Source organism: Spinacia oleracea, chromosome 1 (assembly GCF_020520425.1).
Source record: "Spinacia oleracea cultivar Varoflay chromosome 1, BTI_SOV_V1, whole genome shotgun sequence".
Lineage (NCBI taxonomy): Eukaryota > Viridiplantae > Streptophyta > Magnoliopsida > Caryophyllales > Amaranthaceae > Spinacia > Spinacia oleracea.
In genome coordinates, this window is record NC_079487.1 from 54,233,542 (window position 1) to 54,253,761 (window position 20,220).

The 20,220-nt window shown below is 35.8% G+C and overlaps 1 protein-coding gene across 3 annotated transcripts; it reads left to right on the top strand.

Annotated features, from left to right (window-relative positions):
- Positions 1-600: 600 nt before the first annotated feature.
- LOC110795918 (protein RIK) lies at positions 601-19,685 on the top strand. 3 transcript variants are annotated; one of them, XM_056839267.1, is made up of 12 exons: positions 601-755; positions 4,811-5,036; positions 7,235-7,336; positions 7,541-7,575; positions 7,681-7,756; positions 12,991-13,062; positions 13,174-13,260; positions 13,720-13,813; positions 13,948-14,065; positions 14,370-14,868; positions 18,727-19,039; positions 19,217-19,685. In XM_056839267.1, the coding sequence occupies exons 1-12, from the start codon at positions 625-627 to the stop codon at positions 19,345-19,347; spliced, it is 1,884 nt and encodes a 627-aa protein (XP_056695245.1). In that variant the 5' UTR covers positions 601-624; the 3' UTR covers positions 19,348-19,685. The 3 variants fall into 3 exon arrangements, with proteins under 3 accessions (XP_056695245.1, XP_021856646.2, XP_056695305.1); XM_022000954.2 differs by having other exon boundaries at positions 19,226-19,685; XM_056839327.1 differs by lacking the exons at positions 7,235-7,336; positions 7,541-7,575; positions 7,681-7,756.
- The last annotated feature ends 535 nt before the right edge of the window (positions 19,686-20,220 follow it).

Here is a 20,220-nt window from a genome sequence, read left to right on the forward strand (position 1 = left end):
ACCCTATCTCTCACCCCCAAAATGACATGGTCCCCACTTATTTACTTATTAAACTATCTATCCCACCTCACTTGCTTTATTATTTTATTTCATTCAATTTTTTTTCTTAATACCCGTGTCAGACCAAGTGTATCTCTTAAATAAATACGAAGGGAGTAGTATACTACCCAAACCATACGTAGTATATGTTTAATATTCTTATTTCTTCAATCAAGGATATACTGGTTTTTTAAAGGTAAAAACCTTTTAGTTTATGTTTTTATGTTTTATAATTTTTTAAATAACATTTCGTTTATTAATATGATCGTTTAAATTCGATCTTGCTTGTTTTATTAAGGCTCGTTTGTTAGAAGCTCGTTTATTAAGTGCTCGTTTGCTACTAGCTCGGCTCGACTAGAACTTGAACTTAAATAAGCTGCTCGTGAGCTAAGCTCGAACAACAAAAAAAAATTTAAATGAGCCAAGCTCGAATAAGAAAAATAAAAGCTCGGTTAAACTCGACTCGAGCTCGAACTCGAAAATTTCTTATCAATCCTAGCTCGAACAGCCAAATACTCGGCTCGGCTCGGCTCGGCTCGTTGACCTCCTACATAAAAGAGGCTGAAGCTAAAATTGAAACAGAAAATGACGAACATCCCTTCAACACCTCTGCATCAGTCCACCGTTTGTTGTTCATCGGCGACCAAAAGTACCGACGCAAAAACAATGACACAGGATTGCGGTGCAAAAACTCAAGCTTCAGTCTCCAAAATAAGGTATCGTCTTCCCACAAAAAATCCCTAATTTCCAACTTTTCATCAATTCTTATTACTTGTCATTCGTTATTTCTTATCCAATTGGGATTTGAATTTAATATTTTAAAAATAATTATTTGTGATTCTCAGCATTTTTTTTATGCGGTATAAGTAGTTCTTGATTGTTCTTTAATTTTTTATTTTATTCGTTAGTAAATTTTGTGGTTGAACTGACTCCGACTCTTCCAATTGTGAGCTTGACCGTGGGATAATTTTTTTTTTTTTTTAAAATATTGTTAATTAAGGTATTTATATGGAGCTCGTTTATATGTAAATTAAGTATGAAATTGTGTAAAATGAAACAAAAGGGTGCGTTTCTTGCTCGGTGAGCGAAATCAGAAGGTTTATGAGAACAAAATAACTCCGAATGCTGTGGTTATTGAGAGATTGAACAGACACGTTAGTGACCACGGCAAATATGCCGGCTAAATTGTGTAGCCATGAAGGTTGTCGAGTCCGAAAACATAGAAATCACCGCTCGGTTGAAGGTTGGGTGGGGCTTGGAGTAGTGGCGAGGAATCACACTAGTGAAGTGGTGTTGCAGCAACAAGAAGGATGAAAGCACATTTGGTTACCAGAAATTGCTGAAGCTACGGCAGCAAAGCTAGGGAAGAGATACGGCGTGGAAGAAGCAAATGTAGAATCTGGCTCAACTACTCATAAACCACCTTTGGAAGGGTGCTATTTTCTATCCGATATTGACTCTTTGTTGGGTGATATTTTGTCTTTGTGTCTTTGTTTCAAGTCAATGAGTTGGTCTCATGTTCGAAGGGATGTCAATTTTGTTTTTCATCACGTTTCGGGGCTAGTTCCTTAATCATTGTCCCCAAGAAATCTTTCCTTATTTACTCTTGGACACGTCCTTAAATTAATATACCACTCGGTAGCTAATATTTCCTTTCAAAACAAAAAATTGTAGTTCTTGTGAAGGATTGTTTCCTTGAAAACTTGGTTAAAAGAGCTATTACGTTTATTGGGGCATAAATTTTATTATTTATTATTTATAGATGTACTTTTTAAATTAGAAAAAATAAATAAAATGGAACTGCATAATGGGGTTAATTGTAGTTCTTGTGATGGATTGTTTCCTCAAAAACTTGGTTAAAAGAGCTATTACGTTTATAATTTTATTGTTTGTACATGTACCTTTTAAATTAGAAAAAAATAGATTCAGATGATTAAGTAACAATGTAATCTTTGATATTCAAACTGGTGTATGGATTTTGTCTATGGGTACATATCTACTATTCGCCTAACCATGGCTTAGAAATTACTTCCTCCGTATTTTATTAAGTGGTGCACTTCCCATAATTGGCTGTATTTTATTAAATAGTGCACTTTCTATTTATGGAAAATTTTCCTCTTCTTTTCCCATGGACCCCACTAGTCATATTTTTTACTCCCGCTAGTCATAAATATATACTTACTCCAATTGTTTCCACTATCTTTTACTCCAATTGTTTAATATATACTTACTCCACCTGTTTCTTTGTTTCATATAATCAAACCACCTTCGTTAAACTCCGTGCCGATCAAAGTGCACCACTTATTAAAATGCGGAGGGAGTAGAGTTGAGTACAGGAATACGTCATCTGAAATTGTTGGTTGCACCCTAGTTTTTATTTATGTGTTTAGGAAGAGGCATTTGGAGAGAGTGAGGGATTCTTCCTTAGTTTTAATTTGACTTGGGGGAGGGGAGGGAAGGGAAGGGAATGGATTCGATGGGATTTCTTTTCTGCTTATGGTAAACCAATTCTTCCAATGTTAAAAATGCAACTCACTCCTTCCCTCCCATAGAAAAAAAAACGCGGATGCGGTCGCATTCGCGGTAACGGTCACGTTGTCACGGAAACCGCTTGTAACGGAAGAATAGAACGGATTGCGGCTGACGCGGTGTGGATTTTTTGGAAAATACCACATAACATGTCTAAGCCTAATTATTGCATTTTGAGTCTAAAAAGTATTTTATCAACACAATATAACCAAATCTATCATAATACGAGTGAATATTATATTCTGTAAACAAATAAGCACTGGAAATATCATGTTTTATAAACTACATAACTAAATAGAATAATATTTTTGACGAACTTATGTAAAAGAACGGTGTAACGGAGAAAAAAATGTCTAACACGGCGAGTCACCGTTACGTAATGGACAATGCGGAGAGAAAGACGTGATTTTTGTCAAACCGTAACGTAATGGGTTTTCGCGGAACGGCAAATCAAAAATAGGTTACTTAACGGCCGTTACGTAATGGAACGGCCGAGTTTTAATTCCATGTCCCTCCCCTCTCTTTTCTTCCATGAAGCTATCCAAACATACTGCTAGAGTATTTAAATATAAAAACATAGTCTAAAGGCTGATTATTTTTACGAGGAAAATAAAGGACCAGAACCAGTTAAAGGATCATTTTGGTACAGCCTTTTAGATGTTCACATGAAACATTAGCCAATGAGAAGAGAGAGGAACATACCGCCTCTTCCTGATCCACGTGGGTGGTTTGCACTCATCTAATCTAGTCCTCTTTCTCTAGCATTTCAATATCTTTTATTTTCACTTGTTACTCATTGCGCTTTAATTGTCCAATACTCCAATCTCAAGGTCGTTATGGACATACCCATATACTTGTCGTATGACTCGTATCGTGTTAGCACTGATGTGAGAAGAATAAATAGATAATGATCTGAAACTTGAGAGGTGTTGAAGAGTGACAAGAGCCACCTAAGAAGTTACACTTCTTTAGGTGACCTTTTATTAGTAACTTGATGGGGTAGTATTTACAAAATTTAATCACAGTGTTTGGTAGTTGCGAAAAATCTGTTCTATTCTTCCGTGGATTAATTCCTTATCACAAGGGTATTCATCGTAGTATGAAAATGTAGGAAGCAAATTAATTTTCAAGATACATAACAAAGAAGTGTCAATTTCCGATGGAGCCAAAGATTCATTTGTTCTTTTGGTTGTGAGATGTAATTGACTAAATCAAAATGGCTCTTAATACTTCTTCGCTTCCTTTCCATGAAGTAGAAGATGGTCGTCCCGTTGTCGTCTCATTATCGCTTTTGGGTCAATTGGAAACAACCTCTCTGCAATTGCAGGGGTAAGGTTGCGTACGTCCGATCCCCCCTTACCCCGCTTCTTGCGGGAGCCTCTTGAGGCAATGGGGTAATGATAATGAATGATACATAACAAGGAAGGAGTCAATTTTTGCACCGGTGAATTTGAGAACTCCTTACGAGTACTTGCCTCTATTCAGTGAAAAAAGATGCCACTGCAATCTATGTACTCATGAATTATACTTCATAAGAATCATAAGAAGTAGATAAAGAACAAAGGGCTGCCTTAACTTTGCTCTATGGAAAGAATCAAAGAACAGGTGAATCAGGATGGTGGAATGAATTAAGGTTTTTATGTTATGTAAAGATTACTCTTTCTAGGATTTTGAACTTGTCATTCTGCAAAAGTCGTTTTACAACATCTGTTATGTGATGAATTACCCTGCGATTCTCTTGTGTCACTATATATTATAGTTGTTATTAAGGCAAATACATGTACAGATACTCTTTAAGTTTACATATAGGAAAAGTTTGAACTCATATTTTGGTCATTGCAAATGTTTTGAACCTCCTTTTACCCGCCATCATACAATAACACGATAAAGGTGTTTGAAAGTATATTATCATGTATGATTTATAAAATATGCTCAAGACCTTGGAATTACAACGATTAAGTACAATTAATACTTTTATGGCTGCAAAGCCTGGTATAACACTCTATGAGGTGCCGTTGGGTGGCCGTTACTGCATTCACATCTTTTCCCCTATGCTTAAGATATGTAGTTAGGTTTATCAGTGTAAAATTTACATGCTTATAATTGTTGATTAGTTTTCCTTTGCTCTTTCACCTAGTTACTTAAATTGCAGCCCATATCTGTAATTTTTTTTTTTGGATTGTTGATTCTTTAATATTTTTTTTTGTTTTGTTGTCGCAATAATGCTTAGCTATTATTGCAGAAAGAAGAGGAGGTGGGATCAACCTGACGAGTCTTTAGTCTCTTGCGGAGCTGTTTTATCTGGAATGCTACCTATGAGCACTGTAGGATGCTCTGGTATTTCTCTACCAGGGGCAGTTTCAGGTTCTTGTACTCCTTCAACAAGCTCCATGAAAGTTGGCTGTGTCAATATCCAGGCCTCAGTAGTGCAGCACCACGCTGCTGCACTGGTCCATAGACTAACTCAGGTTAACTATATAGTTGTCTTGCTCAATAATTACCCTTTTACATATATAAGTTAATGTTAACTCTATCTTTAAGGTATAAGGGTGAATCCCCTTATTACAACTCTTTTATCATTTACTAAAAGTAATCCTTTATTGTTTGAGTGAAAGTCATTGTAAGAGTACCAACAACAACAGTTTATCTATCTTTTCTGCTAAATGGTGATGGTCTCTTTTGGTGTAAAAAAAAAGAAAGAAATATGTGTTATGGGATATGCCAGTATGGAACAGTGAAACTTAAGAGGAATGTGTTTGTTCAAACATTTGTATCTTCATGAAACTGCTTCTCTTTCTCTTTTGGATGCCACATCAAACTAATGAGTCATACTATAAAACTTTGGGAGCGGATTATTGAGCAAAGATTAAGGAGAACTGTTAAGATTTCGGAGAACCAGTTTGGATTTATGCCTGGCAGATCGACTATGGATGCCATCCATCTTATAAGGTAACTAATGGAGAATTATCGAGATAAGAAGAAGGATTTACATATGGTATTCATTGATTTGGGCATTAAGTAGGAAAGGAATTATGAGAAAGTATATTGATATCATCAAGGACATGTATGAGGAGTTAGCACGAGTATGCGTACTAGTGTTGGTAAGACTGAAACGATTGGAGTGCATCAAGGGTCCGAGGTCAATTCTAGATGGTATACCATGGTGCATGATGTTTGTAGATGATAATGTGTTGATTGATGAAACCAACGAAGGAGTGGAAAGTAAGTTGGAGTTATGAAGACAAACTTTGGAATCTCGAGGGTTAGGCTGAGTAGAAACAAGACAGAATATATGGAGTATAAAGTTTAGTGGAGTTCAAGATAGAGAGACAGAGGCGATTACCTTAGATGGGAAACTTGTCCAAGGTTCTGAAATATTCCGTTATTTAGGATCTATTATCCATAAAGATGGGGAATTGGATGGCGATGTGGCTCATAGAATCAAATCAGGTTGGTTAAATTGAAAAGTGCCACGGGGTTCCTATGTGATCCAGGCATGCCCCAAAGATTGATGGAAAAATTCTACCGCACGGCAATTCGACCCTTAGATGGGAAAATTGTCCAAGGTTCTGAAATGTTCCATTATTTAGGATCTATTATCCAAAAGGATGGGGAATTGGATGGCGGTGTGGCTCATAGAATCAAAGCAGGTTGGTTAAAGTGGAAAAGTGCCACGGGGTTCCTATGTGATCCAGGCATGCCCCAAAGATTGAAGGGAAAATTCTACCGCACGGCAATTCGACCGGCGTTATATGGCACGGAATGTTGGACAGTGAAACATTGTCACGTGCATAAGATGAATGTGGCGGAGATGCGCATGTTACGTTGGATGTGTGGGCATACAAGAAAGGATTGTTGAGGAATGAGATTGTTAGGAAGAAAGTAGAGGTTGCACCGATTGAGTTTAAGATGATGGAAACTCGTTTAAGATGGTTTGGACATGTAAGCAGAAAATCAAGTGATGACCCAGTTAGGAGGCTAGAAAGGTGGCAAAGTGATAGAATTGCAAGAGGTAGGGGAAGACCTAAGAAAACTTGGAGGAAGTTGATTGAGTACGATATGAGTCTACTTGGGATGGAGGAGAATATGGCGTTGGATAAGACAGAGTGGAGGGAGAGTATACGTTGATGACTTCATTTGACTTAAACATCTTCCATTTTTATTTTTATTTTTATTTTTATTTTTATTTTTTATTTATTTTTTGTTGTTATTATTTTTATTTTTTTAAAATGCTATTTCGAAAGGTGCTTATTTTACTTATATCTAATTTAAACTTTCTTTTTTATCCCTTAAATTATTTTGTAATATATGTATAGAGGTGCTTATTTTACTTATATCTATTTTGAACTTTATTTATTTTTATTATCGCTTATACTACTTTTTTCTTTTAACTTCCCGTTCTTTTCTGGTTTGTTCTGGTCACATTGACGATCTCCTATGACGACGATTCATGTTAGCCGACCCTAAATCATTTTGGGACTAAGGCTTTGTTGTTGTTGTTGACCCTAAATCATTTTGGGACTAAGGCTTTGTTGTTGTTATTGACTTTGTTTAAAGACATTGTCTAATTGGATATTGTCACATATTTACTCAGGCTGTTTTTAGAAATAAATTTTGTTAGTATGCCTTATACTACTTTTTTGTTGATATCATACTGGCCCTACAGCCAAAGATTCAGGAAGATCTCATAATAGCAAGAGAAATAGTTATAAATGATGCAGATTCAGCTATGCGTTACAAGTTGACAAAACGCCAGACACAGGAAGAGGTAAATTCGCGAAAAGCAAAGTATTTTGTTCTCCATTTTAGAAGGAACTTTTTTTTCTTTTTGTCTTCCATAAATTTCCTGGCCCTACTTAGAAAGTAAGGGTATCCACTCGGAATCATGGGCTGGGGTCAACAATATACATTTATAATGAAAATATCATATCTATGTGAGGAAACTCATGTGCAAATTGGTTTACAAAAGCAGATCCAGAAGTCCAGTGGTGCAGTTGTAATAACTAGGTTAGTCCCTTCATGGAGGCTCTTGGGAGCCTTAGTGATGGTTATACCTGTTCTGTTTTCTCCTTTCATGTCTCCTTATTTTTGAACGTGGATTATATTCTCCAGGGGAAAATATCGACCAACCAATGCAGTACCAGATGGTGAAAAACCACTTTACCTTCACATATCTGCTGGAGCTCATGTAAGTTAAGTGACCCTGATTATCTCCCCTTTTTATTTCTTTGTTTGTGTATTTTACCCTCTCTGTTTTTTGGTACACTTTTTGTTTTGAGGTGCTTTTTTTGTTCTGTCCACGTCGGTTTATTCTATATTGCATCTTATTCCCTTTACCCACAATAGTTACACCTTTCAACTCACTCTATCTTACTTTATCCACATATTTCTTACACTCACCCATCTTTTTACTTAATCCCTCTTACTTCATCCATCATTTTCTTAGTTTTATCTACCTTTTTACTTTGTCCCTCTTATTTTATCCACCTTTCCTCTCACCTTCTTAGAAACAAGAGTATACAATAAATGGGTATTACAAAAAAAAAAAAAAAAACAAAAACGGAGAGAGAATATCAAATAAACGGAATGAAATGGCTAGATGAAACAAATTATTTTGTTGCATGGTCATTTCTATATCTTCTATAAACAAATGGGTATAACAAAAAAAATTGGAGGGAATTTATCAAATAAAAACGGAATGAAATGGCTATATGAAACAAAAATTTTCGTTGCATGGTCATATTTTACCGCATGGCTATTCGGCGTTATACGACACAGAATGCCGGGCAGTGAAACATTGTCACCTGTATAAGATGAATGTGGCGGCGCATGTTACGTTGGATGTGTGGACATACAAGAAAAGATCGTTTGAAGAATGAGATTATTAGGAAGAAAGTAGGGGTTGCACCGATTGTGTTTAAGATGATGGAAAATCGTTTAAGATAGTTTGGGCATGTAAGCAGAAGATCAAGTGATGCCCCCTGTTAGGAGGTTAGAAGGGTGACAAAGTGATAGAATTGCAAAGGGCAGGGGAAGACCTAAGAAAATTTAGAGGAAGGTGATTGAGCACGATATGAGCTTTCTTGAGATTGAGGAAAATATGGTGTTGGATAAGATAGAGTAAGTGAGAGAATATACATTGATGATTTCATTTGACTTATACAACTTCCATTTTGACTTTTCTTACTTTTTTTTTTTTACCATGCTATTTTGAAATGTACTTATTTATGTATTTTAAACTTTACTTATTTTTATTATCCCTTATAATATTTTTTATGTAATATATTTATATTTTCCTCTCATCTTACTTCCATTAATTTCACTTTTTCCCTCTTCCTTGTTTATCATTTTAACTTCCCGCTCTTTTCTGGTTTGATTGGTGACAATGACGATCTCCTACGACGATTCATGTTAGCCGACCCCAAAACATTTTGGGACTAAGGCTTTGTTGTTGTTATTGTTGTTATATGGTCATTTCTCTATCTTCTATCAAATGGTAGTGCGTAGGAAGATAAATTGCGAACATATATAGTCTACTATTTTCTCTTTTGTCTGTGTTATCCTTGCGTCATGAAAAAGGAAAGCGCTTAAATGTAAGTATTCTGGTTGCTAGATCATTAAAATTAGTTATGAAGTATTCATTTTGCCTCACACAGTGGTGTCAAATTTTGTTTTTGTTTTTTGTCAATCTGTAAACAAAACAAGATACAGTACTACCTAGCCCTTTGATCTGGCTACTACAAGTCTACAACCAGATTATGGTCTTTATACACAAAATATCTACTAACATTAACACAACATAGAGAGATTAGTCATTAAACATAAACAAAAAATAGGATTACATGATATCTTTTACTTACACACTAAGAAATTTGCAAAAATAACAGTAGAGGTCTTTTCTCCCCTACCCTACGATTGTGTAGGACGCGTTTTGAGCACGAATTTGACCAAGCAAATTTAGGATTTGATTTATGTGAACGGGTCAACAAAAGGTCAAAGAAGGAGCCGCCAATGAGTTTTCAAGGAAAAACTTATATATCCACATAAATGCTCCTATCAAGTTCAAATAGAAAATGACTGATTATGGATATGAACTAAGATGGATACAGGGATGAGAGTTTGGATCAATATTGTATTAATTCGCTCACTTTCTGCACTACTCCGATTTATAATATTTGGGAAATGCAACGAAAAGGTTTACTAACATTAAATTGTTCCTGAGCATTTAAAAGAACTAGTTTGGTTCATTTAACTCATAAAGACTAGAATTAATGTTATCACTTCATGTAAAAAATTCAAATTAATGAGGCACCTTCAATTGTTTTTTTTTTTTTTTTTTGAGGGAACACCTTCAATTGTTTGATTATCTTATTAATCGTGATGAACATTTGTTTTTAAGCAATCAATATATGGTGATAAAAGCGTTAAAAACAAGACGATTATAAATATGAATCGAGCATAAAAAAAAGCACATTAGTCAATAATTAATTTCAACAATAAACTACAAGCTACCCAAATAAAATCATGTTAGAAATATGAAATATGCTTATCATGTACTACGTATGATTTGCATATAAATTAATTTTGTACCTACAAGGCTACAAGCATAAAGGCTAATTATAATCAAAATAATGATTATGCAAATGGCACATAAATTTAACAATTTCAACCTATAAGACAAATGTTAGTAATAAATTGCGTACAAACAATAGTAATTAAAACCTGCATCATGAACAACGTTAGGCATTAAATAGTAATAATAACAACAATAGCAATAATAAAAGATGTACTTCCCTCTGTTCTTGACTTCTTGGTTATTAGTCCCTTTTGGAATCTTGTCACTATTTACAATTGAAGAGAATTTTCTAATTTCTTTCCAATACGTACTTCAAAATATATTCATGTGAGATCTTGTTTTGTTCGTCTCAATGTGTAGTTTAACAATATCAAATTTATATATTTTTTTAACGTATGTATTTGGAGACATTTACATTTATTTATTGAGTTCAAACGGATAAAAAAGTCAAAATGGGACTAATATTTAAGAACGGACGGAGTAGCATTAAAACAGGAGATTTTAGTTTGCGTAATAGCTTGAATTGAATAGGGTCCTCAAAGTTATTACCGAGGTTGTTTGGGTCTTAGATTCACACGAAACCTAGCACGTTAGTTGAACTTGCTTGATGAACAAATTATGAATGATTGATGAATTAAAGGTGTTTAGAGATCGAATTGGGGGAAATGAATGACAAAATTGAATTCCTTGGGTGCGAAAACGTAGGAAACAACTTGTAAGACACGGATTTTGAGAGAGAATGAGAGAAGAGAGTTTTCGTCAATACACACATGAGAATTAAGGCTGATTGTTGATGAATGAAACCGGAAATGAGCCTCCTATTTGTAGGAAACAGGGGACTAGGTAAAAATAGTCGTTCCGCCCCGTTAAACAACGCTAAGTCACTGGCGCTGAACGCATATTATTTCTCAAGAATGGTAACAAAATATTGCCTATTTGCGTTCTATGCGGAGGATTGGCGTTAAGCGCTAGAGATTTGCGTTCCATGCCAAGGATTGGCGTTAAGCGCTAGAGATTTGCGTTTGGCGCAAGTTCCTAGGGCGCAACGCAAAGAAAGATTTCGAATTTTCAAAAGCAGCGGTTTGATTGGGTCATAACTTCTTCATCTTCATCCGGGCTCCTTTTTGGGTCTGTGAGCTTGAACCATTTTCATAGTTGAACTGCCATACTAAGATTCGCAAACCTCGATTGACCTCTTCAAAGGAACTCCAAGGACTTGGATAGAGGAGAACCTCCTGGGACCCTGGGAATAAAACTGGAAACATAGTCAACCTTTCTAGTGACTCTAAAGTCTAAACCCTGAAATAGGGAGATTTCTTATTTCTGGCAACTCTATTAAAGGTAATCACCAAAATCTAATGCAGGAACTTGCTTCCTCGGTTGGGGAGCGGGAGCCTCCTTCATGATGTAGATTCTAAGAGTGGTGACTGACAAAGTGACAATGGTAGCACAGATGGAATTGAATTCACACTAACTATGTCTTCATCATCCCTTAGGAGTTAGGACCCTCATCCTCATCCTCGGACAAGGTATAGCAATCCTTAAAGAAAGGCCATTATTTTTTCACTATGAATGATGCTATCTCAAATATAAATTATGGCATTTTGTTTGGGAATCCTGAGTTCGATCTCTGCTACATCCCTCCAGACACACCTCAGAAACACCTTTCCTACTTCTCTTTTCATCCGAGTTTCCTCCTAAAATTATGGTAAGGTTTTGGGCAAGTTCAGGTAACACTTCCCAATTCTTATAGCTGCATCTCATTTTGGAGTTACCTCCATGTGTTCACTTCCAAATCAGACCCCAAAGCTAGAACTAATATTCTGGAACCAACCACAGTTCCCCCCATCCTCTTGACTACAACGCCCAGTTCCCACGCCAAACATACTTGTACAATGGAGACTCTCCAAGACCACAAGAAATCCAGACCAAACAAATAAATACCACCCGCTCTAAGATGAGCATATTAATAATGAAATAGCAATGTTAAAGATAAAGCCCGTGACACTAACCACCAGCTAGAGTAGAAATGAGTAGGCTAAGATGATTTTGCATTGCCTTGTTTCCATGTTACTGATGTCGATGAGGGAGATAACCCAGTTGAAGAGAAAAACTAATAGATCTTGATGAAATAAGAAGGCTAAGATGATTTTGCATAGCCTTGTTTCCGTGTTACTGATGTCGATGAGGGAGATAACCCAGTTGAAGAGAAAAACTAATAGATCTTGATGACTGAGAACAAATGCAAAGGTTTTTGGGCTCATCGGCATCCGTTAAGGTGTACCAGAAATTCAGAACTCGGAACCGACATTTACTTAGTGGGTACTCCGGAGGGAGGCGGATGTAAAGAGAGTTTGTTTATGGGTTCCTTAAACTCTGAGCTACTTTTTTGTTTTTAACCACAAACTAATTTTGAATGTTTTTCATCTTTCCTTGTACAAGGAAATAGGAATTCTATTGATCAAGGAGTTGTGAATAATACATTCAGGGACGTCAGGCGGTCAGGGCATACCTAGGGGTTTACATGAATTACATCACCAAGGAAAACATCTTGTCCACAGCCTTATAATTCCCTTACAAATTTTCTTCAGAAATCTGTTTACCTTGGAAAATCAACAACATTGTACTTTATAATTCGATTATTGAGCGCACTCCAACATATTGTTTGTTTAGAGATTACATCAGTTAGTGCAATATTGATACACGCATCTGCCACTTTTTTATTTCTTTTCTGTTATTACTGAAATGCTTAATTGGGGGGGGGGGGGGGGTAAATGAAGGTTCAACAAAGTGCCTCTGGTATGGAAATTTTGTTATTCCAGTGTTAAGTTTGAAATTTCTTGCAGTTGAAAGAGACAGCAGAAAGGATCCTTGCAGTAGATCGCGCAGCTGCCATGGTTGAGGATATGCTGAAACAGGTTCTAATCTTGCTGCTGATTTTAGATCTTGTGCAGGCGTAAACAGTTTCAGAATGTATTTGTATTGAATTTACATCAAACCTAAGTTTGTGTTTATCACTATGTAATCAGGTTTCTCAACCATTGAGCACATGTATCTATTTGGGCTTTGATGCAGATCCATCACTGAACATTGTTGCTAGGATACGTGGTCCAAATGTGAGTCAATTTTACATCTTACGTCTGCTTGCTGAAATCCGTACTAAAATTACGTTAAAAATTGAAAGGAAAGACTATGTTTCTTTATCCTTCCTACACGTGGCATTCAATACGCCACCTATAAACTAACAGAAAAAAAATCTCAATCTATCAATAATTGGGCGCCCATCGATGAAAATGTTTATGATGATAGCATTATCACTACCAGGTAGAGACGGTTCATCAGTCAATTTTTTTTGACTGTCACAAATCCTTCATCTTAAAATTTCCTTGTTCCATTTGGTTGAGTTCTGGTTATGTCTGTTTATTTCCGAACCTCTTGATGAACAAATTATGTTTTAAAATTCTTCTTATGCATGATGAATGTGAGAGTTTCTAATTTTTGAGCTTTTCTTGATGTCTCCATACAATTGGAGAGATTGCTTTTTTGTTGGTGGCGGTTGGTTTTTGGACTTGCAGGACCAGTATATAAATCACATTATGAATGAAACAGGAGCGACGATTGTATTACATGGGCGTGGTTCAGGGCATCTTGGTGTCATTCAGGATGAAGGTGTTCTTTTTGGAATTGCTTCATTTGTTTTATCCAACTTATACTGTTTAGAAGCATTTCCTTCTTTGCCTGTTCATCTATTTATTTATTTATTTTGGACGAGTCTAACTTTATATGTTTTTTCATGTTCCTAGAGGGACAACAACCTTTATATTTGTTGTTGTCAAGTAATAATCAAAAGAGCCTTGACGATGCAAAGCTTTTGGCTGAAAATCTTTTGGACACAATCAGTCGAGAGTGTGGTGCAAACAGGTAGTTTAACTTTATTGTTTGAAATAGTCTTGCAAATACTAGAAAAGAAATATCATTTTGTAAGCATTTGAATTCAGATGCATTTTTTGAGACATGAATAATCAACATGGATGTGGGTACTTGCCTACTTCTTGATCCATGTAATGTTTGTTAATGTTTTGTATATGGTTGTATTAATGTTATATATTTGTATTGGACCAATCCATGTCAACTTGTCTATAATCAGCTTGTTCTGTTTGTTGGTGGACTCCATTTATGTTGAATTCTTATTGTACATTGTTTAAAGTACAGCTTCATGGTACAGGGTCTCATCGTGCAAAGTTTATGGTGCTGTTCCACCCCCACAACAATTGCTGGTCGGTGTTCAGAGTCCAGGGACAGAAATGCATGCAAACTTGAGTTCTGCTGCAAGTATGGCTTGTTCAGCTGCAACTTCGATTCCAGATGGACTTGTTGCTTCAGTTGTGGGTCCGGTGGTCCCAACAACATTTTCGTACGGGCAGGTAATCCAACCTGGATTATTGCTTCCTCCTGGTCCTGCCCAGAAAAACGGGCTTCACTATTCTCAGCCTTCGTTGACTGCCTGTACTAGTTACAGTGCATATGCTGGAATATATCCGCAGGCTACATGTTCGCAGCAAGTAGCATTAGCTCTTAGACAGTCAAGTCCAGTCTCTTCTACAGTTCATCCTGCAACATCAGCTACCATGGTGATGCCAAAAAGCTCATTTGAGTCAGAAAAGCGGAAGCGGAAATTCCAAGAGTCACCTGCAGCTTTTAAGGGAGTTGCAGTATCCCAACAGGTACCTTTTTTTTGGTTCGTTCAGGTGGACTGAATGATATTTCCCGTTGAAAAATGTTTTGTAGAATTAGGCAGAAAGTTTTCATGTATGGGCTTAGGAAGAAACATTTTTCTGAAAGATACTGGGTGAATGTGACTAGACTTCAAGTTGAGTTGACGTTGAATAAGAAGACAAATAACTTTCCCTTAAATGGAAAATATTTAGGAAATATTGATGGGAATAAGTCAACCTTTGAGCAATTTATTAAAAATAAGTCATACTTTTGAGTATATCTGAATAAGTCAACCTTTAGGACTCATCAATTTTAAACAAGTTAGAACAATTTGTGACCTCTTGCAGGTTGAAAACAGGTCACAGTTTTTCTAGAGAATTTGACAGGCTTTTTAAAGCATTTTTTGACACGATTTTCAATGTAACTTTGTAATACGTAATTTGAGATAATATTTTGACACGTTCATCAAGACACATTTTTCGAGACGGATTTTGATTCTTTTTTCATGAAAATCAGCTTAACATTTTTAAAAAAAATCCGTTTAAAATATAGTTTTAAAAAAAATCTACTTAATATAATTTTTTAAAAAAAAAACCAGCTTAAAAATCTACAAAAACTAATCTTAAAAATACAAAAATACAATAATAATACATAAATGTAAAAAAAAAAAGAGGCTAGACGTTTACCCGCAGACCGGTGACTTGGCTTGTTTAAAATTTATAGGTGCTAAAGTTAAATTTATTCAGATATAATCAAAAGCTTGACTTATTTTTAATAGTCGGCTTAAAGGTTGACTTATTTCCATCAATTTTTCCAAATATTCATCATATTGAAAAGTAAGAAGATTCATATTTCTCCATATCCTAGCTGTTTTGTTCTGTAGAATAACAAATGAAGGAAAATGTAATCCATCTAACGAAACAGAGGTTCGAGACATCAAGGTATTGAATTTGTTTACCCTGTCCATTGCCCTGAATTCTTAGGGTTTATAGTTTATACTCTGAGTGAAGAATCAGTAAAGAAATTTTGTTTTCTTTTGAAATATCCTGTTGCACAGCTACTGCTTTAATTGAGAGAGGAATGAGTTTGGCTTATTTAGGTTTACTTACAATACAGCTGGGCAGATCAATGTGACATAACAAGGCTCAAGGCCCTTAACATATCCAGTATTCCAGTAACTTTTGGAGTGCTTACTAGTTTCACATGTCTTGTACTGATAGGTCTGTTATGTAACAATAAACTTTTATTTCCCTTTTCAAATCTGTATGCTATGCAAGAACTTCAATTGCTTTTTTTTTTTTCTTCTGTTTACTTTTTTTTTCAACATGGTGCTTTTATGCTTACAGCCTTTGTGGGGATGCAAATTGTGTTGATAATTATAACTAGACTACAAAGAATCAGATTGACAACACCTTGTGTATTTGAATTTTAGATCCGAAAAATTCAGTAGTTGATATTAAAGGGGCAGAAGTCCAAAAATCAAACAAAAAGGATTTTTTTTTTTCAATCACATGTTACACTTGAGAAACATTTGCACATAATTCCCAAAAGCATTAGGTGAAAGAATAGCTAAAAATACAACCCCTTTCCAAAAAGAACAGACTCCATTTGATCGTGTACGATCCTACCATGCCTTCATTAATGATTTAATTTTCTGATATTTGTGTTTCATGTTTCACCTTTTAAGGGGAGAGAAGGCAAGAGGGAGTTACCGATGTGGGACTCTTTTTTTTTCATTATTGGGAAAATAGTCCCGTTCTGCTTTTAGCAGGAGAGATATAGTGAATCAAAGAATTATTATTGGCTCCAAAAAGGTGAGGTAGGAGATGATAAAATAAGAAGGTTGACATAAATGGAATATGTAAAAGCTAGTATAACTTATAAAAACATATGAAACCCGAAAGTAGAACTTAGGAAAACATCGGTAGTACTTGTTAATAATAGTAGTACTGCAGTTAGGTAACAATGCTTTCCCACGTTTCCTGTTTCTTACGTTCGGCAGTGTTTTATCATTTTTTGACATCTGTCTCAATGTTGTTTTTCATAGGAAATCAAATGTTCTTGACAAATGTGGTTGTAAACTGTAATCATTTGTCATCATCTTCTTCCCTTTCCCCTTTCGCATAACAATACACGGAAAACATACTATATACACCTGCATATACAGTTATGCATACACTCCCTCTGTTCACTATTGTTAGTCCAATTCTCATTTTATAGATTTTTAAAAAAAAATTTGTTTCTTTTGAAAATATATAACATTTAAGATGCCACATGTCTGATCGATGATTGAGGTATAAGTGGAAGAAAATGTTGGAGACATTATTATAACAAAAATTTTGCTCTTATTTTCACCTAAAATGGATAATAGAAGAGAAGAGAGGGAAGGGATTGTGTGTGCACTCACACTGTTATATTTATAATCCAAGTTCACTCATGCTTCTACTTTTCCTTTGTAAGTGATTAGTTGCTTCTACATACTATATTTAACGTGAAAAAGTACTTGACAACTTCCAAATCATGCCTTGGTAACTTGTTATTTTTGTGCTTTTTTTCCCATGAAATTATTATGTTGACTTTTTTGGGGTTATGTCAAACTTCCATCTAGAAACTTTGAATAGAGGTTCAGACTGGTATGCTTTTAGCATTACTATCATCAATAGTTTGATTCATGCTTCCATTTAGCTGTCTGATCAATTTAGAGTGGAAAGTTTAGTGTAATCTTCTATGTAAGTATATAACTAGTTAGTAGTTAGTCATGATTAACTCATACTAGATTTCTTTTGGACTATGTCCTATTTTATTGGAACTTTTGTGTCGATTCGTTTGTTTCACCTCGATTGTTCTTTCCAATTTAGGATGTTTTAGTTGTCTCTTTTATTGATACTCTGTCCAATATGGTGCATAACTCCAGTTAAGAATTCTGTTAGGGTCATTTTTGGTACTTCTGATTATGCATGCTTTTTTATATATGGCAGTCAAGGTTTGACCCAGGGAGAAATTATTTCTTAATTCAGCTATCCAAATAGTCAACCAGACCCTCCCAGTTTTTTTTTAAAACTTTTTTGGTCGAACTTTTACTTCTTTCCCATATATGCTAAATTGCTAACCTTTTCTACTGATTATTCCAGGTATTTTCTCTGACCTCTATGAAGTTAACAGGCTGATATGGACCTCTCTATTGGACTGTTTTAACAGGGTTTGCAGCTTCAGTCAGGGAGCGCATCTCATGAGTGCTTCAGTTCCTTGTTGGTCTATTGGCTTTGGTCTATTTGATTGTTGAATTCGATAAATATATTGTTTCTCTATTTTTATTCTTCTAGATCGATGCTGTTCATGGAGTCTGGCCTCTCACTTTTTATTTAGCACCTTTAGGAACAACATTTCGGTAGCATCACCAAAAAATTTGTCAGCATTCAGTTCCCAGTGCCTTCTAGTTTGCCATGTTTTTCTTCGTTTCCTCATTCCTGTTCCTGCAGAAATAGTTTTTTTAAGAAAAGAATAGATTGATGAGGAACATTATGTTGATCACCCATGATTTATATGCCAGAGGTAGTTGTATTAATGTATCATCAAATATAATCTCCAAAGTAACAGATCCTTGCATCTCCTTCTCCTCTGATTCTCAATATACCTTGTTTAATTGACCTCTGCTTGCAACTCTTCTTCCATCTGTTGCAAGCTCAGGCTTTCATTCCCTGGCCTGAAACATTAAAATATCGTGCGTTGAAGCCTGAAAGTAAGCATGGTTAAACTTGGAAGGGAAGATGCATCTTTTCTGTTTAATTACTAGTTGAATTTATTGTATTTCTGTCGTGGTATTCTCGTAAGCAAATATGTTTGTTGTATTTTTCAACTTCTTACAGGAATCAGATCTCCGGGACCCATGTATGGAGAAGAAGAAAAAAGACACGACTATGCCACCTCCCTCTTTGAAGAACATGCTTCCTCCTCCTCCTCCAAGGAATAATTCAACAATTTCCCTGAATTCAAGAAGCATGCCCCATCCACCAAAGAGCATGCTGCCATCACCCTCTCCATCAAAGAGTATGCACCCACTACCACCTTCATCAAACAGCATGCATCCACCGTTGCCTAAGTTTGATTCCTCAGTCTCTGTCAATAGAGGAAACGACAGGGACAACATTGCTAAGAGATCAAGTCTCCCCACGGTCTCAGGTAGCTACAGAAACTTGATTTATTTTTCATGAATTACCACCCATGACTGTTAATAAGTGTGACCTTAAGCAGTAGAATATAATTGTCACTTGTAGCATGCTCAGCAGTTACTGCTCTTATCTAGCGTAAATTATTTCATCAGGTTTTTGCTGTAACAAATATCTCAAAGCTGTTCAGTTGTTTCAGATACTTTGGTAAAGCTAATGGAATATGGGGATGATGATGATGATGTTGAGGAAAGTGAGAACGAAATATCTAATAATAGTGCCAATCGAGTTGCTACTTCGAAGCCATTCTGGGCAGTGTGAAATGATGTCTGATGCACAGCAAAACTGATGAATTAATTCGTTAATATCCAACCCGCGTGAATCAAAGATGGGCTGTGGTGACAGTTACCACTCAGTTAATGTCATGATGAATCAACTCATATTCCAAGATCATTGTGGATTTCAGAGTTTGGAAGCTTTCACTCTGCCTTGCTAGTCATGGTGTGCAGGTTATTTCAATTTTGTACTAATTAGTTTTGGTTTACGCTGAATCACCAGAGGGAATCAATCTTTCCCTTTCAGCATTTATCCGTCGGAGAAAGGGAAACATGCAAATTGTAATGTCACATTTTAATGAAAAGTTCGGCTAGCTTCCAGTATTGCTATGTTGCACCATGTGTCTGTACTTCTTATCCGGTTAGCTTGGTTTTACACTCATTTAAAACAGGTAAACATTGAAAGGGGTAGTGTATACAATAAATTTCGATTAAGATGTTACCTGGAAAAATTACACAAAATATTCAGTAATACAATGTAATAGCCATGTCAATTAGGGGTGTGCAAATGCGGGTTCGGTTACCCGTTAAGTATTTATTTCGGGTAACCGTTAGTTTCGGGTTACAAAAATGCCGACCCTAAATTGTATCCATAACTACCGGTACCCGCTTTTTCGGGTATCGTGTTTTTTCCGGTAGGTTCAGTCGGGTAATAGTTCAAATTAATATATGATTAACGTAGTATACAATAACTAATTCAATCACATAAGAATATAGTCAACGTTAAACATCATCAAGCTTGGCAAATAATTTGCATACAACCTGACATACATCAGCTTACCAAATCATTTGCATACAACCTGTAACACATCAGCTTAGCAAATTTTACGAGAGTAGCAATTTCTATATATTTTCACAG